The 16046-nt window shown below is 45.5% G+C and overlaps 1 protein-coding gene across 2 annotated transcripts in view; it reads right to left on the bottom strand.

Moving 5' to 3' along the window:
• The window catches only part of SDK1 (sidekick cell adhesion molecule 1), a 744026-nt gene that overhangs the window by 279715 nt on the left and 448265 nt on the right, over positions 1–16046 (bottom strand). For both annotated transcript variants that reach the window (XM_027528208.1, XM_027528209.1), the window contains one exon: positions 10848–10981. In XM_027528208.1, the coding sequence (XP_027384009.1) occupies positions 10848–10981 (134 nt within the window). The remainder of the gene's footprint in view (positions 1–10847; positions 10982–16046) is intronic.

Raw genomic sequence — 16046 nt, 5'->3', positions numbered from 1 at the left:
GAATGAAAGGCTCTAACTACACCTGTTCACTTTATATTTCTTTATGATGGTAACATTGTTTGCATAGGTTTTTCTGAGGATGTTTTCCTCTATTGAGTTTGGTCTTCCTGAGTAAACCACTGAAACTTTCTTAAACGAGCTATTAACCAAAGGGCAGCCTGTCTGTCTGGTTTTCATACGTAGGACACTCTGACTAATCAGCATGCTTCCCAGAGTCTGAAGGGATGAAAGGGAGCATGCTGAATTCGGGAGCCATTAGTGCTGGGAACCCTCCCAGATGACAGCAAGCCTTGCTGTGCTTCGCCCTGTCTGAATCCATACAGCCACTGAGCAACACCCTGATGGGGAAGTACGTTAGCGTGTGGACAATCTTCCAAGGGAAGTGAAGGGAGCTGCAGGGAGAGGGTCATTTAATACCAGCTGGGATACAGCTCAGCGAACTCCATTATCAGTAGAACAGGCAAACAGACAGACCACCCACCCGCGGGGCCAGCCGACTGTGTCGCCGCCACCGACTTACATCTCCTGGAGCTCTAACTCCTACTCCCAGGCCCCGGACCAAAATGAAAAAGCAGCCATCCTTCCACCAGAGTTTTTGCTCTTCTGGGTTTTTGTTTATGTCCTGCTCCCTGGGAAAACCACACAGTACATCCTTCAGGCTCCTCAGATAGTCATTCTCATCTGCAACTAAGGTGAACCAGAAAATCCCGAGCTCACATATCCGTGATCCTATAAAACTACAGGAAAGAGCAGTCCTCGGAATCCATCTTAAGAAGCTACGCTTGCCTGACGTTCCTGGGCCAACAGCAAGTTACACTGACCATCAGAAGTCACGCTTCTTACACTCGCAGACGCCCTGCTTTGCCAGATATCGAGCTACACGAGGCTGTGAGAGTGGGGACTGACTTTGTGCCAAGCAGGATATTCCTGAAGATCATGAGAGGTGAGAGGGCACAAGCAGGATAATTGCCTGAAATAACAAAGAATTACATGCAGAGACCACTGCGGAGGACTCACCAGTTAGAACACAGAAAGGGTCTACTTCTTAAGATCGGTTTCTGGCTCCTATTATTTATGACATAAATGTCATCTTTTTTACATTTCGGATACAAAATGTTCTTGGAAGAGCAGGGGACTCCGGCACTTGGGATCTGGTAATGGTCTTCAGAGCAGCTGAGTGGCCTTTCTCTTTAACAACATTTTACCTGATTTTCTTAAGATTTGATTTAATATTCTCAGCCACCATGTAAAGAGCTACAATTTTAATTACCTGCTATAACTGCCTTCTGTAAGAGCCAAAAGAACATCATTTATTGTGATCAGTAATAAAACATTATGACTAAGCGGTAAAGGTAGATCTGAGCTGTTATCAGAAGATGACCAAACATCAGGCTGCCTACTTAAGGCCACAACCAGTTTAAGGACTTTCAATACGATTTTACAAATTGAAAACAATTCTGCTATCTAAATAATCTACAAGCTGGAGTTGGAAAAACCTCAAAAAGGCCTAAGGAAGAGAAGCTAAACAGATGTTTCTGAATTATCAGATTCCGAATACTGAACTCATTCATAAAAAGAAATGGTACTGGGAAGTGTGTGTCGTTTTTATTCAACAACTGAGAAAACCACGTTTACAACTAACAACTAGTTCTGCGGTCTCATCTCAGATGATAACTACAACTTTGCCTGGGATTTCCCCAGACAAGATGGACAATGAATAGATGTTAGAGTTCATAAATGATTATACAGAAAATTCAATTTTCCATCCCATTTGTCTGTGCAGTCTAAAAACTCCTTATCTTTGGTCAGAACTAGGAAGATACTGCATAAGTATACAGTAAGTTAAAATGTTACAATATTGAGTTATAATGTTGAGTTGCTCTCCAAATGTTATTAAGTTTTGAAATGTTATGTTTGCATATTATGAGCCTATAGTGAAATGTTCTTCAATTCTCAGTTACCTAAATTTAGGATGTGGCTGTTGGCTAGGGTTAAGACACTGGACCCCAAAGTCAAGGGTAAAAGTTGTTAGAGGTACTTCTATTGACAGTTCTCCAGCTGCCTCAAGAGTCCTGTGTTTAAATATCTGGCTATAGGGACCTCCCTGGTGGTAGAGTGGATAAGAATCCACCAGCAAATGCAGGGGACACAGGTTCAATTCCTGGTCTGGGAGGATCCCACATGCTGTGAAGGAGCTAAACCCGTGTGCCACAACTACTGAGCCTGTGCTCGGGAGCCCGGGAGCCGCAACTACTGAGCCCGCGCTCGGGAGCCCAGGAGCCGCAGCTACTGAGCCCGCGCTCTGGAGCCTGCGAGCAGCAACAAGAGAAAGCACCTCAGTGAGAAGCCCATGCACTGCAGCCAAGAGTCGCTCCCAGTTGCTGTAACTAGAGAAAGCCTGTGGGCAACAGTGAAGACCCAGTGCGGTCAAAAATAAACACATATCTGGACATAATCACCTGAAGTGGTATGGTTAGTAAGGGGGCAGGAGGAGAGGGGTTTTGGGGAAATTCTTAAAGCTGAGTTTTGTGGAAGAGTCTGTAAAAAACCTGATTAGGCAAATCACTGCCTAATTTATTTGTGCCCTTAAATAACCATGTTATAATTGGGAGAAGTAAATGAATACTATGGCTCATTTACCGCATCCAGCTGGTCAGGATCTGCTTGGTGAATGGACTTCCTCCGTGTACTCCCCTCACTCCCGGGGGGCGTCTCATTCACTCAGTCTGCAAAATGCACCCCAGCGTGTCAACAGGAATGCTTGGGAAGTGGGGGAGCAAAACCGTGCCTGTGGGAAACACTGAAACCAACCACATCCCACCTGACAGCCCACGTGGTGTCTAGTGTTACAGGAAACACCGCCACTTAGCTGTTGGATGTTGTGATTTATCGCCCTGATGTGCGCTGGTCAGCGCTGGCTCCAGTATCATCTCCCACGACACCCGAAAGCCCACCTGTGTCCAGGTGAGTGGGGTCTAAGTCCAGGCCACCCGAGCTGACCTCAGCGGGTCGCAAAACGGGGCCAGGCTCCACACTGCGTCTGCACAGGCAGCACACGGGCTTTACCAGGACTGAATGGTTAGCGGAAGTGGTTCTGGGGTCAAAACAGAAGCTCTCGCTTTTTAAAACACAGCCTCCTCCTCTGTGGCCAGGTGTGGAAGAGCTCCTGACAGAGAACCTCCAGACCAGGGGGTGCTGCCTCAGGGAGCGGCCACTTTGCCCACACATGTAGCCTTTTCCTGGGGCTCCCCGCATCAGTACACAGCTCACACCAAGGGCCCGGCCCAGCCTCCCTCCTAGAGGAGAAACTAGGGTGTTTGGGAGTCAGACAGACCTTGGCTTGAATTCTCAACTCTCCATTTAACTTCTTGTGCTTTCCGTCAATAGCCTAACTCCTTAGGGCCTTAGCGACCTCAGCTTTGAAATGGGTGGATCATTAACTCCCAGGGCAGGTGTGGCATTTCAGGAGGAAAACGTATGTGAAACACCTATCTTTATCTCAAGGAGCAAGTACCCTCTACCTGTGCCCTTGAGGAGTCACTCAACAGCTTATTTATAAATTATCACCAAATCTGATATAGCTTAGACAAGTTTTTGCTGTTACATCACCTAAAAGAACTTTTTAAAAACCAAGTTATCATTTCCATAGCATAAGTTGACATCTGAAGTTTTTAAACACAGATTTGAAGAAGTGTAAAGAATATAATTTCTGGTATATTTTAATATTTTAATGTTCTAGTATATTTTAATAACATAAACCATTGCAGTACTCTTATATGTATCCAAAGGAACCTAAATATTTGATAGAGCAGGTCTAAGGATTTGATACGCATCAGCACCCATTTAAACAATTCATGAACAACCTCTAGTTTTTAATAGTCAAAAATTTTCCATTTCTATTTTCCTTTCTGAATTTGTGTTTCCATTATATTCCTCCAACAGGATTTTATCCTAATTTATTGTATTTAATGATTAAATGTATTTTATTGATCACCCTATCACAACCTCTGAAAAACTATGTATATAAATTAAAAAATTCCCAGCAAACAAAGGCTTCCAGAGTTTAAAAAAATCTCATGCTCTAAGTTGAGCTACTGTTACAATTATTACTTGCACCCTCCAAAAAAAAAATACATGTATAACAAATTTTAGTGAATATTATATACAAGAAAAAAAATCACAGGACATGCATGAGATGGATGGCAAGGCTTACCCTCATTCTAATCCTACTTTTCTTTTTTGTAGAAGTAACTGCTGGGAAATTTTGCTCATATAAAAAAGTAGATGAAAATGGAGGGAATTCTGTTATAGAAATCTCTCTCAATTGTTTAAATTCCTCTTAGTATACCACAAGTCACAGAGTAATTTATTAGATATGTAGACTACTATTTGTTCCAATAACAAATAAACTCTGCAATCTCAGTGCTTAGCACACAGAGTTTTCCGCTGGTTGTTGGCTATTGTTTAGTTGCTAAGTTATGTCTGACTCTTTTGTGACCCCATGGACTGTAGCCCACCAGGCTCCTCTGTGGGAGCCTAGCATTCTCCAGGCAAGAATACTGGAGTGGGTTGCCATGCCCTCCTCCTTCAGGGGATCTTCCCAATCCAGGATTGAACCCGTGTCTCCTGCTTTGGCAGGTGGATTCTTTACTACTGAGCCACATGGGAAGCCCTTTCCCACCCACATTGAGTCTCACGTAGCTGGGGTGACTCCCCAGGGCTGTTCTTTCCATGCAGTGGTTCAGCCTGCCCTGCTGGCGGCTCCACCATCTGCATGTGGCCCCTCCATGGTGGGCCCACAGGGGAGGGGGAGCATGAAGGTGGCCTGCTAGCTCTTGAACACATGGCCTGAAGCCACCGCCCCTTTCACTCACTGTTTGCTGAGTAGAGCGGGGCAGTCCCCAAACTGCAGGTCTGGAAATGCCTGCCCATACTGAAAGCAAGCGGGCTTTCTGTCACTTGGCGATCGATCACGGAAGATTGCTTATAATAAAGTGTCAGCTGACAGTGCCTTTGGGATTTGCCTCATTTTGTAGACAGCAGCGAATTGAAAACACCTGATTTATAAAAGGATTTACTTCCCAGCTATTAGAGTACTTCACTGTCTCAGTTCTGACACCGACATTTAGAATTACCCCTTTGTTTGGTTCCTGGAGTTTGTACCCTCAGATGACGCCTGTACTGAAGATTTAGGAAGAGTGGGACACATGCCCATAGGAGAGGGACAATGGTGAGAAAAGTCTCCCGACACTTGGGGCATCCTCAGGACAGTCTGGGTTTTATCTTTAATTTTTAATTATTATCATTGGCCATGCTGCGGCTTGCAGGATCTTAGCTCCCCAACCAAGGTTCGAATCTGGACCCAGGCAGCGTGAACACCGAGTCACAACCACCGGACTACCAGAGAATCAATCCCTAGGATGATCTGATCTTTACAAAGAAGATGAGGAAGCAGTTGGAAACAGCTGCCCTGAGAATCACACCAGATTGCTCACCCTCTGGGAAGTCTCTGTGCACCCTGGGGGGCATCGTAGCCCATGTGAGGAGCGCTGCTTTGGGAGAGTGGAGATGTTGGGCACCCCAAATGTGCTTGAAAGCGGAGGGCAAATTACAACTCATGCTTGAACCCAGCACCCCAGGGTTTACCAAGGACGAAGTTAGACTGAAATAAGTCACAGAGGGGGAAAAGGAAGACAGCTTGGGATGAGAAAAGATGGGAATTCGATGGAGAGAAAACGAGTAGATGACAAAAAAACAACCCGGCTTTGTCTCGCGCATGTGGGGAGAGAATCAGGGCCTCGTTGTTTTTAATCACTTTGACCTTTATTTCTCAAGTCTGGCGGAGAATCCCCAGCTGTACACTTATTCCAAACCTCACCCACCACCGTGGACACCTACACCAGAACTGGCATTCTCGCTTGTGTTCTTGAACTGGAACCGTAAGAAGAGACCTAATCGTCAATGCCGCTATGCAGATGGGGGTCCACCAGTGTGACGGCCCACCACACACTGCACGCAAGCGCCCCAAGGCAGGTGGAAACTCTCATCTTCCAGGCGGGCAGGATGCCTTCCCATGTCCATCTGCTCTCAGAACCTTCCAGTGGGCCCTGGTTTCACCTTTGCCTGGTAGGTGGATTCATGTATTTGTGTATTTTTAACTAAACTAACTCTGACAGGGTAGACAACTGGATACAAGTACCCCTGGGGGGAAGTCACAGATCTGAGTTACAAGCCTAGCAAGGGAGCCACAGAAGTACAAATGGCGACATCGACACCCGAGCCCTTCATCAGCCACGTTCCAGGACAAACGCCCTCCACAGTCAGATGTTGAAGAGCCTGTCCAGAGAACTGAACACTATCAGGAGGACCGAGCAAAATACGGGTTTCCATTCACCAAGTGTATCTTGTGTCCTGAGACACGAACTGAAGATGGAATGACGCCGTCACGATTCGCAGAATACTCAAGATACCGTGTTCTTCACCTTCCTGTACCTCACCTGTTGGTATGATACATGCTCATTCCTCAGCAGAGCTCAGTGTGCACACATCAGGCTGCAGTCCATGGGGTCACAACTGAAGTGACTCAGCATGCACAAGCTCAATGATTAAATTCTACTGTGAAGGACACTTTCTGTTTTTATGTTTCTGAACATTCTGGCGGTGAGGTACCATGTAACCTATAAAGTCATCGCTGGATCTGAAATTGGTAGTTTGTAATAAGACACTACCTCCAGATTGCTTTCTAAAAACATTTCAAATCGTTCCTATCACTTTGGGCATCCAGCCCACGTCAAAGAACAAGAGAAAGCCGCATGCTGAAAGGCCCCTCTCTGCCTGTGGTGTTAGAGGCACGAAGAAAGTAAGACGGAAGTTTATCCGGGCACACGAAAGCCATGCTGTACAGGGCAGTCCTCTCGGACGAATGCTCGCAGACATTATTCTCAGGAATTCACTTTCAACTGCTAACCGTATGCGAGGGCTGCGGTTAAATTAGCATTATAGAGGACGAAAGAGTGTTAAGTGGGCTTCAGAATTAAAAGCAAGGGTTTGCCAGCCTCAAGGAGCATCAGCTGAAATGATATCCTATCTGCAAACGCTGTTTGAAGAGGAGACATTAAAATGAGAGAGGTGAGAAAAGCAGGAAGGAGAGAGCAGTCGTTTCTTTCCTAATCTAAGCTTCGTGCCCAGCAGAGAGTCTTATTATGCTGGACATTCTGAAGATTAGGTCAGAGCTGATGATGTGTCTAAGGCTCGTATGAGGGCGTTGAAACAATAATCGGTTAATCACTGTACAGAACTCGTCTCATCTCCTAAACTCTATCTTTCCCTTTTTAAAAAAGAAACTCTCATTCACAGATTAATTCACTTTAGAAGATCTGATCCACACGAGTTAAGTCTATGTAAAATCTTCAAAGGGAAAGCCGAGCGCGCCTTGACAGGTGTATGGAGCTTGCCTGGGTTTGCCCTCAGACTGGAAACGCGTCCTCTCAGGCGAGCACAGCCCGTTCTTTTCCTGGCGTGCACCTGAGCTGCGGGAGTCGGCCATGAAAAATTCATGCAGCGTGCTTCAGCGGTCCACCTACGTCCTTCACATCTGCTGGCTTCACGTCACGTGAAAACTTCAAAGTGAATCCACCCCGAGATCGCGGCAGGCTTTCCCCGGGAGCAGGGGTGGACAGCCCAGAGACGGCCTCCCCTTCCCGGCAGGCAGGAACGCCCGGCAGGACGCGGTGACTTACCTTCTTAACCACGTGCAGGGGCAGGGCGGGGAGCAGCGGGGGTACCACGGTCGGGCTGCACGGCCACTCGGATTGCCGCGCTGCCTCAAAATTTTATTTTTAATCTCAACCTTTTTGCTTCCTATAAGCTTCCCGTGTAGCCAAAATATTCAGCCACTGAGGTGGTGGTAAGGTTACTGTGCGGGGAAACACAGCGTCTCCTCCTGCCGGCCGGGTGACAGGGGATCGCTCACTTGGGGGGGTCCAGGCACGGCCGGCCCGGGAGCTGCTCCAGCTGGACGCCAGGCTGTCCCAGCAACAGGAACAGTTTAGTACGACGACTGCAAACAAGCGGTGGGCTGTGTGGCTCTCTCCACTTTTAAGTTAATTACAGTGCAAGCCACCAGGAATTTAATTGCCAGCAGCCTACCACCTTGATCAGATTCACTACAGAAAGGTTCCCTACTTTATTCTCCTGATGCCAAGGGAAAATTTATCATCGTTAAATGATAATTGGCTGTAATATCTTTAGATTCTTCAGAAATGCTGGCTGGCCAGTTTCTAAAATTTTTCATCAATCTTGTTTGGTATTTTTAAGAAGCCTACATCAGAGGAAAAAAGATGTCTAGGTCTGAAGAACACACTGCATTTTACTGTCTGCGTGAAGAGTGTTTCATAATAAATTTATGGAGTTTACTTTTTCTATAATTTTAATTTTATTCATTATTTATAATCCCATAATAAATCCGGTGGAGGTGATGCACCCTCCGTATTTCTCATGGTGCTGGCAGGGGTCCCCCCATCCCCACAGTGTCCCCACAGTCCAGAGAGGAGAAACACCTGAGCAGTCACTCTGGGGCCTTCCCTGGCGTCCACTGGGGGGCCCGTGGTTAGGACTCTGAGCCTCCACTGCAGGGTGGGGGGGTTCCATCTCTGGTCAGGAAACGAAGATCCCACCAGCTGCAGAGCACGGTCCAAAATTTTAAAACAGAAATAAATAATAGTAAAAATAAATAAACAAGCAATTCTGGGGTTTTCTGCAGATTTATCAAGACTTCTGATCTTTAGAGGTTTTCTAAATAGAACTCCAGTGAGAAAATGCATGATTGGGTGCCGTTTAACTTTTAGGGAAATACGTCAACAGGCCAGTTCACTCAAGAATTAAAACATGGTTGTCTCCTCAGTCTCCTTACTTGTCACGTTCTATCTGGTCCCCATAAACAGCAAAGAACACAAAAGCAGACAGAATGTAGATCTTCTCCTAAGACTTAGGATGAGTCTGTCCATAGCATCACATCCTTACATCTCACCTTCTACACATTTTACCTGGTGCCAACAAAAAGATAAAAATACACATGGAACAAAATGCAAGGCAGTTAATTATAATATTTATGAGCTGCTTCTAAAATGCTTCTTGGTTAGACACTGAAATTATTAAAAAATTTACATATTCTAATTATCTAAGGCTTGGTACTGTGTTAGCATGGCAACCTGAAAACCCGCTGTATTGGCTCATTTTCCAGCCCCATAGGAAACTCCTGGGTGTGGCTGTTTCAGAACTTTGCGAGGTCAGCATCAAGTTAACCAGAATATCTGTGCAGCGCCCCCCACCCCCAATAGACTAAGGTCAACTTTTTTGTTTCTGACTCAGACTTCTACTAATCTGACCTATTTTTATTAGCCTAGTACATACTTTACAATTGAGTGTTGAATCAGATTTGCTAAACAGAATAAATGGCTCTAATGATGTAAGTTGGAAATAACTAATTATCACAGTCTATTTAATAACACAGTTTCCTCCATCCATGGGATTTTCCAGGCAAGAGTACTGGAGTGGGGTACCATTGCCTTCTCCGATTAGTATTGAAAAGTCTTCATAAATCGCATTTTTTACTGCTGTGATTCTTGGTTCACGGGGTCCTTTAAACAGCAGAGCAACGCACACTGGATGTTGTGAGCCCAATGTCGAATCAGTGGACACAGCTCTCCACAGCCCGAAGAGGCCCCACTGAAGGCCAGACCTGCACCATCTGTGGTCTGGAGCTGAGGACTCAACTCCCAGGAATTACGGTGCTGACAACAGGGTGGTGGCCCCCTGGGAGCACTTGCTGGGCACGTGCAGGGCAGGTGAGGGCACACTCGGTTAATGCCCACTGCCTCCTGACCCCGGTGCTGGCTACACTCTCCCAGGAGCTGTGCTGGGCCTAAAGCAACTGCATCATTGGGGACCAGGTGAGGCAGACGCTGTGGTCGAGCTCATCTATGACACAAAACCACCGAAGGGGAAAGCCATTCCTCCAAAGAGCTTTGTAAAAAGATGAAATCTACCACTATACAGACAAAGTTACTTAACTCACTCTATTATGATGTGATCATAGTATTCTGAAATTTTCCACAACCATCTTCCAGCTGTGTTTTCTCAACAGCACAGTCCCTGCCTTTCCGACCATGAAGCTTCTCGCTGCAGACATTGGTGGCACTTCTGAGACTTACCTTTGATCTCTTTCGGCTCCAAGTTCTCGCTTCTAATCATTCCCCACTTCTCTGGCAATCAGCTCTTGGACGGACAATTTTTGGAGCCTTCTTTCGAAGGCCAAATATGTAAACTAAGTTGCTTCAAACTAAAACTTCCTTAAATAAACTGAACATTTAACTGTGACATGTGTGCATTTTCTTCATGATCCATGCTTTTAGTTATTCTTAAGATACACTCCTAATTTTAACAAAACTTAATATCTGCATTTTCTCAAAGGTTTTTTAAAAATTAAAGTAAAAGAACACAACCTGTGGCCTAATCTCGTCCCATATAAGTTTCATGGATACGACTCCTTATAAGCCCCAAGATGTTCTGTTCTTAAAAAACATATACATTAACAGAGTACCAAAGCAAAAAAAAAATTTTTGTCTTTAAGTTCCCCCAAATAAATAAGATCTTGCATTTACAATTACTGGTCGGGTTCACATTTCCTGCCAGTCACTTCAAGGAAAGCAGCTATAGACAATGGATCAACCCTGAACCATAACCACCAGCCAGAGAGGCGAGACTTGCTGCACAGCCCCGCCCGTGAGTCGCGGCATCGCCGCGCCCAGCGTCACCCGCCCCCGTGGCCGTGCGGGCCGGGCACTCACTGGCTATGCTCAGGTGCACGGGCGGGCTGGTCTTGTTCTCCCCGTTTCTCTCGTTGACCGCCTGCACGTAGTAGGCCCCCGCGTCGCTGGCCGCCGCTGCCAGGATCACCAGCTGGTTCTCCAGTGTGATGGCTCTGCGTCAGGGGAGAGGAAAGGACAGGGTCAAGGCCCACCCACAGAACTTCTCTGCAAAGCACGTTAAGTCACCAGGCCAACTGCAAAGGAACATCCACAGTTGGGTTTTGTTTTTTGTTTTTTAGGTTAAAACAAGATCTGGAAGGACAGAAACGAATCCCCAGGCCGACCTAAGGAATGAGGCGGAGGCCGAGCCTCCTCCGTCCAACGATGCACTCGCTCCTGCCGGGCAGGGGTCTGGGAGCCCCAGATGCCACCTCCCCCAGCTGTGGGAAGACAGCCTTTGGAACACACACACCCAGGGCTTGTCACACTCAGAGGTTCCTCTAGGCCATCATCCCTGACTCCTCATATACTCCAGTCCTACGGTGAAAAGGAACCCCTGGGACACATCTGACCCGCACACCTTCTCTTTAGAAATGAGAAAACCAAGGATCAGAGAGGTTATGTTGTTTGTCCAAGGTAACACAGAGGCATCGCTTTGCCGACAAAGGTCCGTCTAGTCAAAGCTATGGTTTTTTCAGTAGTCATGTACGGATGTGAGAGTTGGACCATAAAGAAGGCTGATCCCCGAAGAACTGATACTTTCGAACTGGGGTGATGAAGAAGACTCTTGAGAGTCCCTTGGACTGCAAGGAGATCAAACTAGTCAATCCTAAAGGAAATCAATCCTGAATATTCATTGGAAGGCCTGATGCTGAAGTTGAAGCTCCAATACTTTAGCCACCTGATGCAAAGAGCCAACTCACTGGAAAAGACCCTGATGCTGGGAAAGACTGAAGGCAGGAGAAGGGGACAGCAGAGGACGAGACGGTTAGATGGCATCACTGATTCAATGGACATGAGTTTGGGAGATGAGTTTGGAAGCTCTCGGAGATGGTGAAGGACAGGGAAGCTTGGAGTACTGCAGTCCATGGGGTCAAAAAGAGTCGGATACAACTGAGAGACTGAACAACAATCAAGGTAACCCAGCAAGGTGACGATGCCAGAGGGAGGACTAAGTCTTCTCACATATAGACTGGTGCTCTGCCAACCATACCCCATACAGACTCTTACCCTTATTTAAAAGAAGAAGAAGAAAAGCAATAAAGACAAAAATTTCATAAATCCGAGCAACCTTTCATTAAATGGGTATACTTTGCCCATGTTATAGTTCTGTATTCTTTTTACTAGTTAAGGAGGTTGGGAGGCGGTAAGACCCTGTGTTAAAAAAACAAAAAAACACAAAGGTAAGTGATGGTTTCCTTGTCTGCTGAAGAGCGCTTTCTTCACAGTCTGAGCACCGAATGTCCTCCAGCCTACGCCCTCATGTTCAAAACACTAGAAAAATCCTGGGACGCTGGAGTGGATTATATCACCTCCCAAAACTGTGTGACTCTATGGTGAACAGTTTTATTTGTTCGCTTTTAATCCTACATAGTCACAGCCCTTCCAGATTCAGGTAAACTGAGATCTCTATTCCAGTAACATCAAAAAACATGCAAAATAAATAACTTCCCATGAGAAATTTTAACATAACAATCATCTTTTTCTTCCTGCTACCTCCAAAAACCTTTTTCGAAATCTCTTGATTTTCAGACACTTTTTAAGATTATCTTAAGAAGTTACTGCTTATTCATGGTTCCCATAGGATATATTAGATTTGAGGTCTCTATGACTAACTTACCCCATTTCTCATTTAAGAAAATTTCCCTATTAAGATGTTTTCAATTTTTAGTCCCATAAAAATATTTCACAAAAGCTTTACTATAATTATTTATAACTCCTTTATAGATTCCTTTATAGAACCATGGAAATTGTTCCATTTTATTTTAGTATATGTTACACTGGCACCTAAAATTAAATAAGAATTATTTATTACACATGAAGTTTCACATTTAATAGTACAATTTTAAAACTGAATACATCATAACTTTTTTTCTTTAACATCTGATTTTTGCAATAGTAATTTCAAATATGCCTATTATTCCTCAGAATTATTCTCCAAAATATATCCATTAATTCTCTGTATTATTTATGACATTGTTTCAAGGGTACTGAAAATAAAAAAGTACATAAAGAATAGAAATATTAAAGTTTACGTCTATTATAATTTATATCTATAAGCTCATTTTTTCTTCTAGCTTTAAATTTCTGTAGCAAAGTCAAAACTTGTGAAGAGAAATGTATCTATTGCCAAAAAGAACACCACAAAAATTCCCAAACTTTACAGAACATTACATTAATAAGGGTCAGTTCCCCAGAAGACTTCGTCCCTGCCTATTCAACTCTTTCTGAACAGAGCACTTATACAAAAGGAACTGATTTTTAAATGAAAACTAAAATATCTAACAACATTCAACTCATTCACAACTCTGGTGACGGTTGTAATGCTTAAGAAGAAGACCATCTTTAAAGACTGGAGCGGGTACCAGGCGTCCATGCTCTGGGTCCTCTTTCCTGGGAGATCCTGAATTTGGGGTGGTGCCCAAGCCTCCCCAGGCAGCCACATGATGAGGAGTCAAGCCAGCCCCGCTCCCAGCAGCAGGCCTGCCACCCCGGCTTCGTTCAAGGCAGTGAGGAGCTGCCAGGGGACCCGAGCTCCCCATGAGCCCAGCCGAAGGACTGTGCCAGGGGGGCGTGCCGGTGGCCGCCCTTCCAACCCCAAGGGGAGGGAGCATGTGAACAAGTCAGGAGGAAGGCTGGGACTGTGAGAATCAGTGCAAGCTAGCCCACAGCCTGAATGTAATGATGAGAAAGTGACCGACGTGATCCTTTAATACAACTCTTACACTTGTTCATAAAATATTCAGTGGTGACGTGAGGTCACCAGGTGGGCTGATGTCCAGCGTCTCCTCACAGCCCGCCCTGGGGCAGCAGCTCTGTGCTGAGAGGGCCACGCCACACAGACTGGTCTGTGCCAGCTGGTGCCCTCCAGTCCCTCCCTCTAGCGACGGACACAGGAGACCAGGTTCCAGCCAGCCGGGCTGTGGCATGGACCTGAACTGACATTGGTCTGGGGTGGCCACAGACTAACTTAGGCCACACCTAAGTTAGTTCATCAGCTTAACGGGCAGGACGCCCATCCCTTGGCTGGGGATCGGGCTTTTTCTCGCGCTACTAGGTGTGAACAAGGAAGCCTGCTGCCCCAGATAGATGCTCATGGTGACAATTTTATGGCCGTGACGGGAACAACCTTAGCACGAGGCTGACATGTTGATGGCAGGACAGAGACAATGGACAGCACCTGTGTCCTTGATCTTGAGGCCCTGGTGGGGCCAGTGAACTGTCCTGCAGGCCTCTTATCCCTGGACTTCCCGCTTCACAAGGTAATGTTCGTCATTCATGCTTAAACACAGTAGGTAAGGGTTTCTGTTACTAGAAGTGCAATACATTTGATATAGATTCAGCACAGACAATAGCAGACAAGAGTGAAAAAGCTGGCTTAAAACTCAACATTCAAAAAACAAAGATCATGGCATCCAGTCCCATCACTTCACGGCAAATAGATGGGGAAATGATGCAAACGGTGGCAGACTTTCTTTTCTTGGGCTCCAAAATCACTGCAAATGGTGACTGTAGCCATGTAATTAAAAGACACTTGCTCCTTGGAAGAAAAGCTACGACCAACCTAGACAGCATATTAAAGCAGAGACATTACTTTGCCAAAAAAAGGTCTGTCTAGTCAAAGCTATGGTTTTTCCGGTAGTCATGTATGGATGTGAGAGTTGGACTATAAAGAAAGCTGAGCGCCAAAGAACTGATGGTTTTGAACTGTAGTGCTGGAGAAGATTCTTGAGAGTCCCTTGGGCTGCAAGGAGATCCAACCAGTCCATCATAAAAGAAATCAACCCTGAATATTCATTGGAAGAACTGATGCTGAAGCTGAAATGTCAATTCTTTGGCCACCTGATGTGAAGAGCTGATTCACTGGGAAAGACCCTGATGTTGGGAAAGACTGAAGGCAGGAGGAGAAGGGGACGACAGAGGATGAGATGGTTGGATGGCATCACCGACTCGATGGTCATGAGTTTGAGCAAGGTCTGGGAGTTGATGATGGACAGGGAAACCTGGCATGCTGCATCCATGGGGTCACAAAGAGTCAGACATGACTGAGCAACTGAACTGAACTGAGGGTAAAAAAAAAAAAAAAACCTAAAGCATGTGTATCCTCTGTGCATAGAAATAACCCCACATATCAGCCCAGCTACGTGCAGATGTGAAATGGAAACAGTGGCTGTCTTGTGTGCTGGGTAAGTTGTGTCTGACTCCTTGCAACCCTATGGATCGCAGCCCGCCAGGCTCCTCTGTCCATGGGATTCTCCAGGCATGAATACTGGAGTGGGTTGCCACACCCTCCTCCACGGGATCTTCCCGACCCAGAGATTGAACCTGTGTATCTTGCATCTCCTGCACTGGCAGGCAGGTTCTTTACCCCTAGTGCCACCTGGGAAGCCCCTAACAGTCAGTGGCTAGCTCCGAGTAAAAAGATTCCAAGTTATGTTCTTTTGATTTTTGTTTTTTTTTAAAAATATTTTCCATAGTAAATATCACTTTTGTTATCAAAAGAAAAAAAAATCTCAAAATGAATGCAGGGTATGCTAAGTAATTAGCAAAGTTCAATAATTTCCCATATTACAAACTACGTAGCTTCCACTACAATGTAATTCCAAAGTACTAATTTAAAACTTACATTGATTTTAATAGGAAAACTACAGTATTAGGCCAGAGATTTCCCTTCCCTTAACTTTATTAAAATAACTGTATGTATGGCTTCATATAAAATTATTTCCTTAGTCTTTCCCAACTTCAAAGCGACACCGTATAATCTGAACGCCATGGAACGATGCTGCCTGCTGCTGCTCACTCGGTCGCGTCTGACTCTTAGTGATCCCATGGACTACAGAACTTCCCTGACCTCCACTTCTCCTGAAGTTTGCTTAAAATCACGTCCACCGAGTTGATGATGCCGTCCGACCATCTCTTCCTCTTCTCCTGCCCTCAATCTTTTCTAGCACTAGGGTCTTTTCCAGTGAGCTGGCACTTGGCATCAGGTGGCCACAGTACTGGAACAGTGATATAGAA

Source organism: Bos indicus x Bos taurus, chromosome 25, assembly GCF_003369695.1.
Source record: "Bos indicus x Bos taurus breed Angus x Brahman F1 hybrid chromosome 25, Bos_hybrid_MaternalHap_v2.0, whole genome shotgun sequence".
NCBI classification, from domain to species: Eukaryota; Metazoa; Chordata; class Mammalia; order Artiodactyla; family Bovidae; genus Bos; species Bos indicus x Bos taurus.
This window is presented reverse-complemented; position numbering and strand designations above follow the sequence as displayed.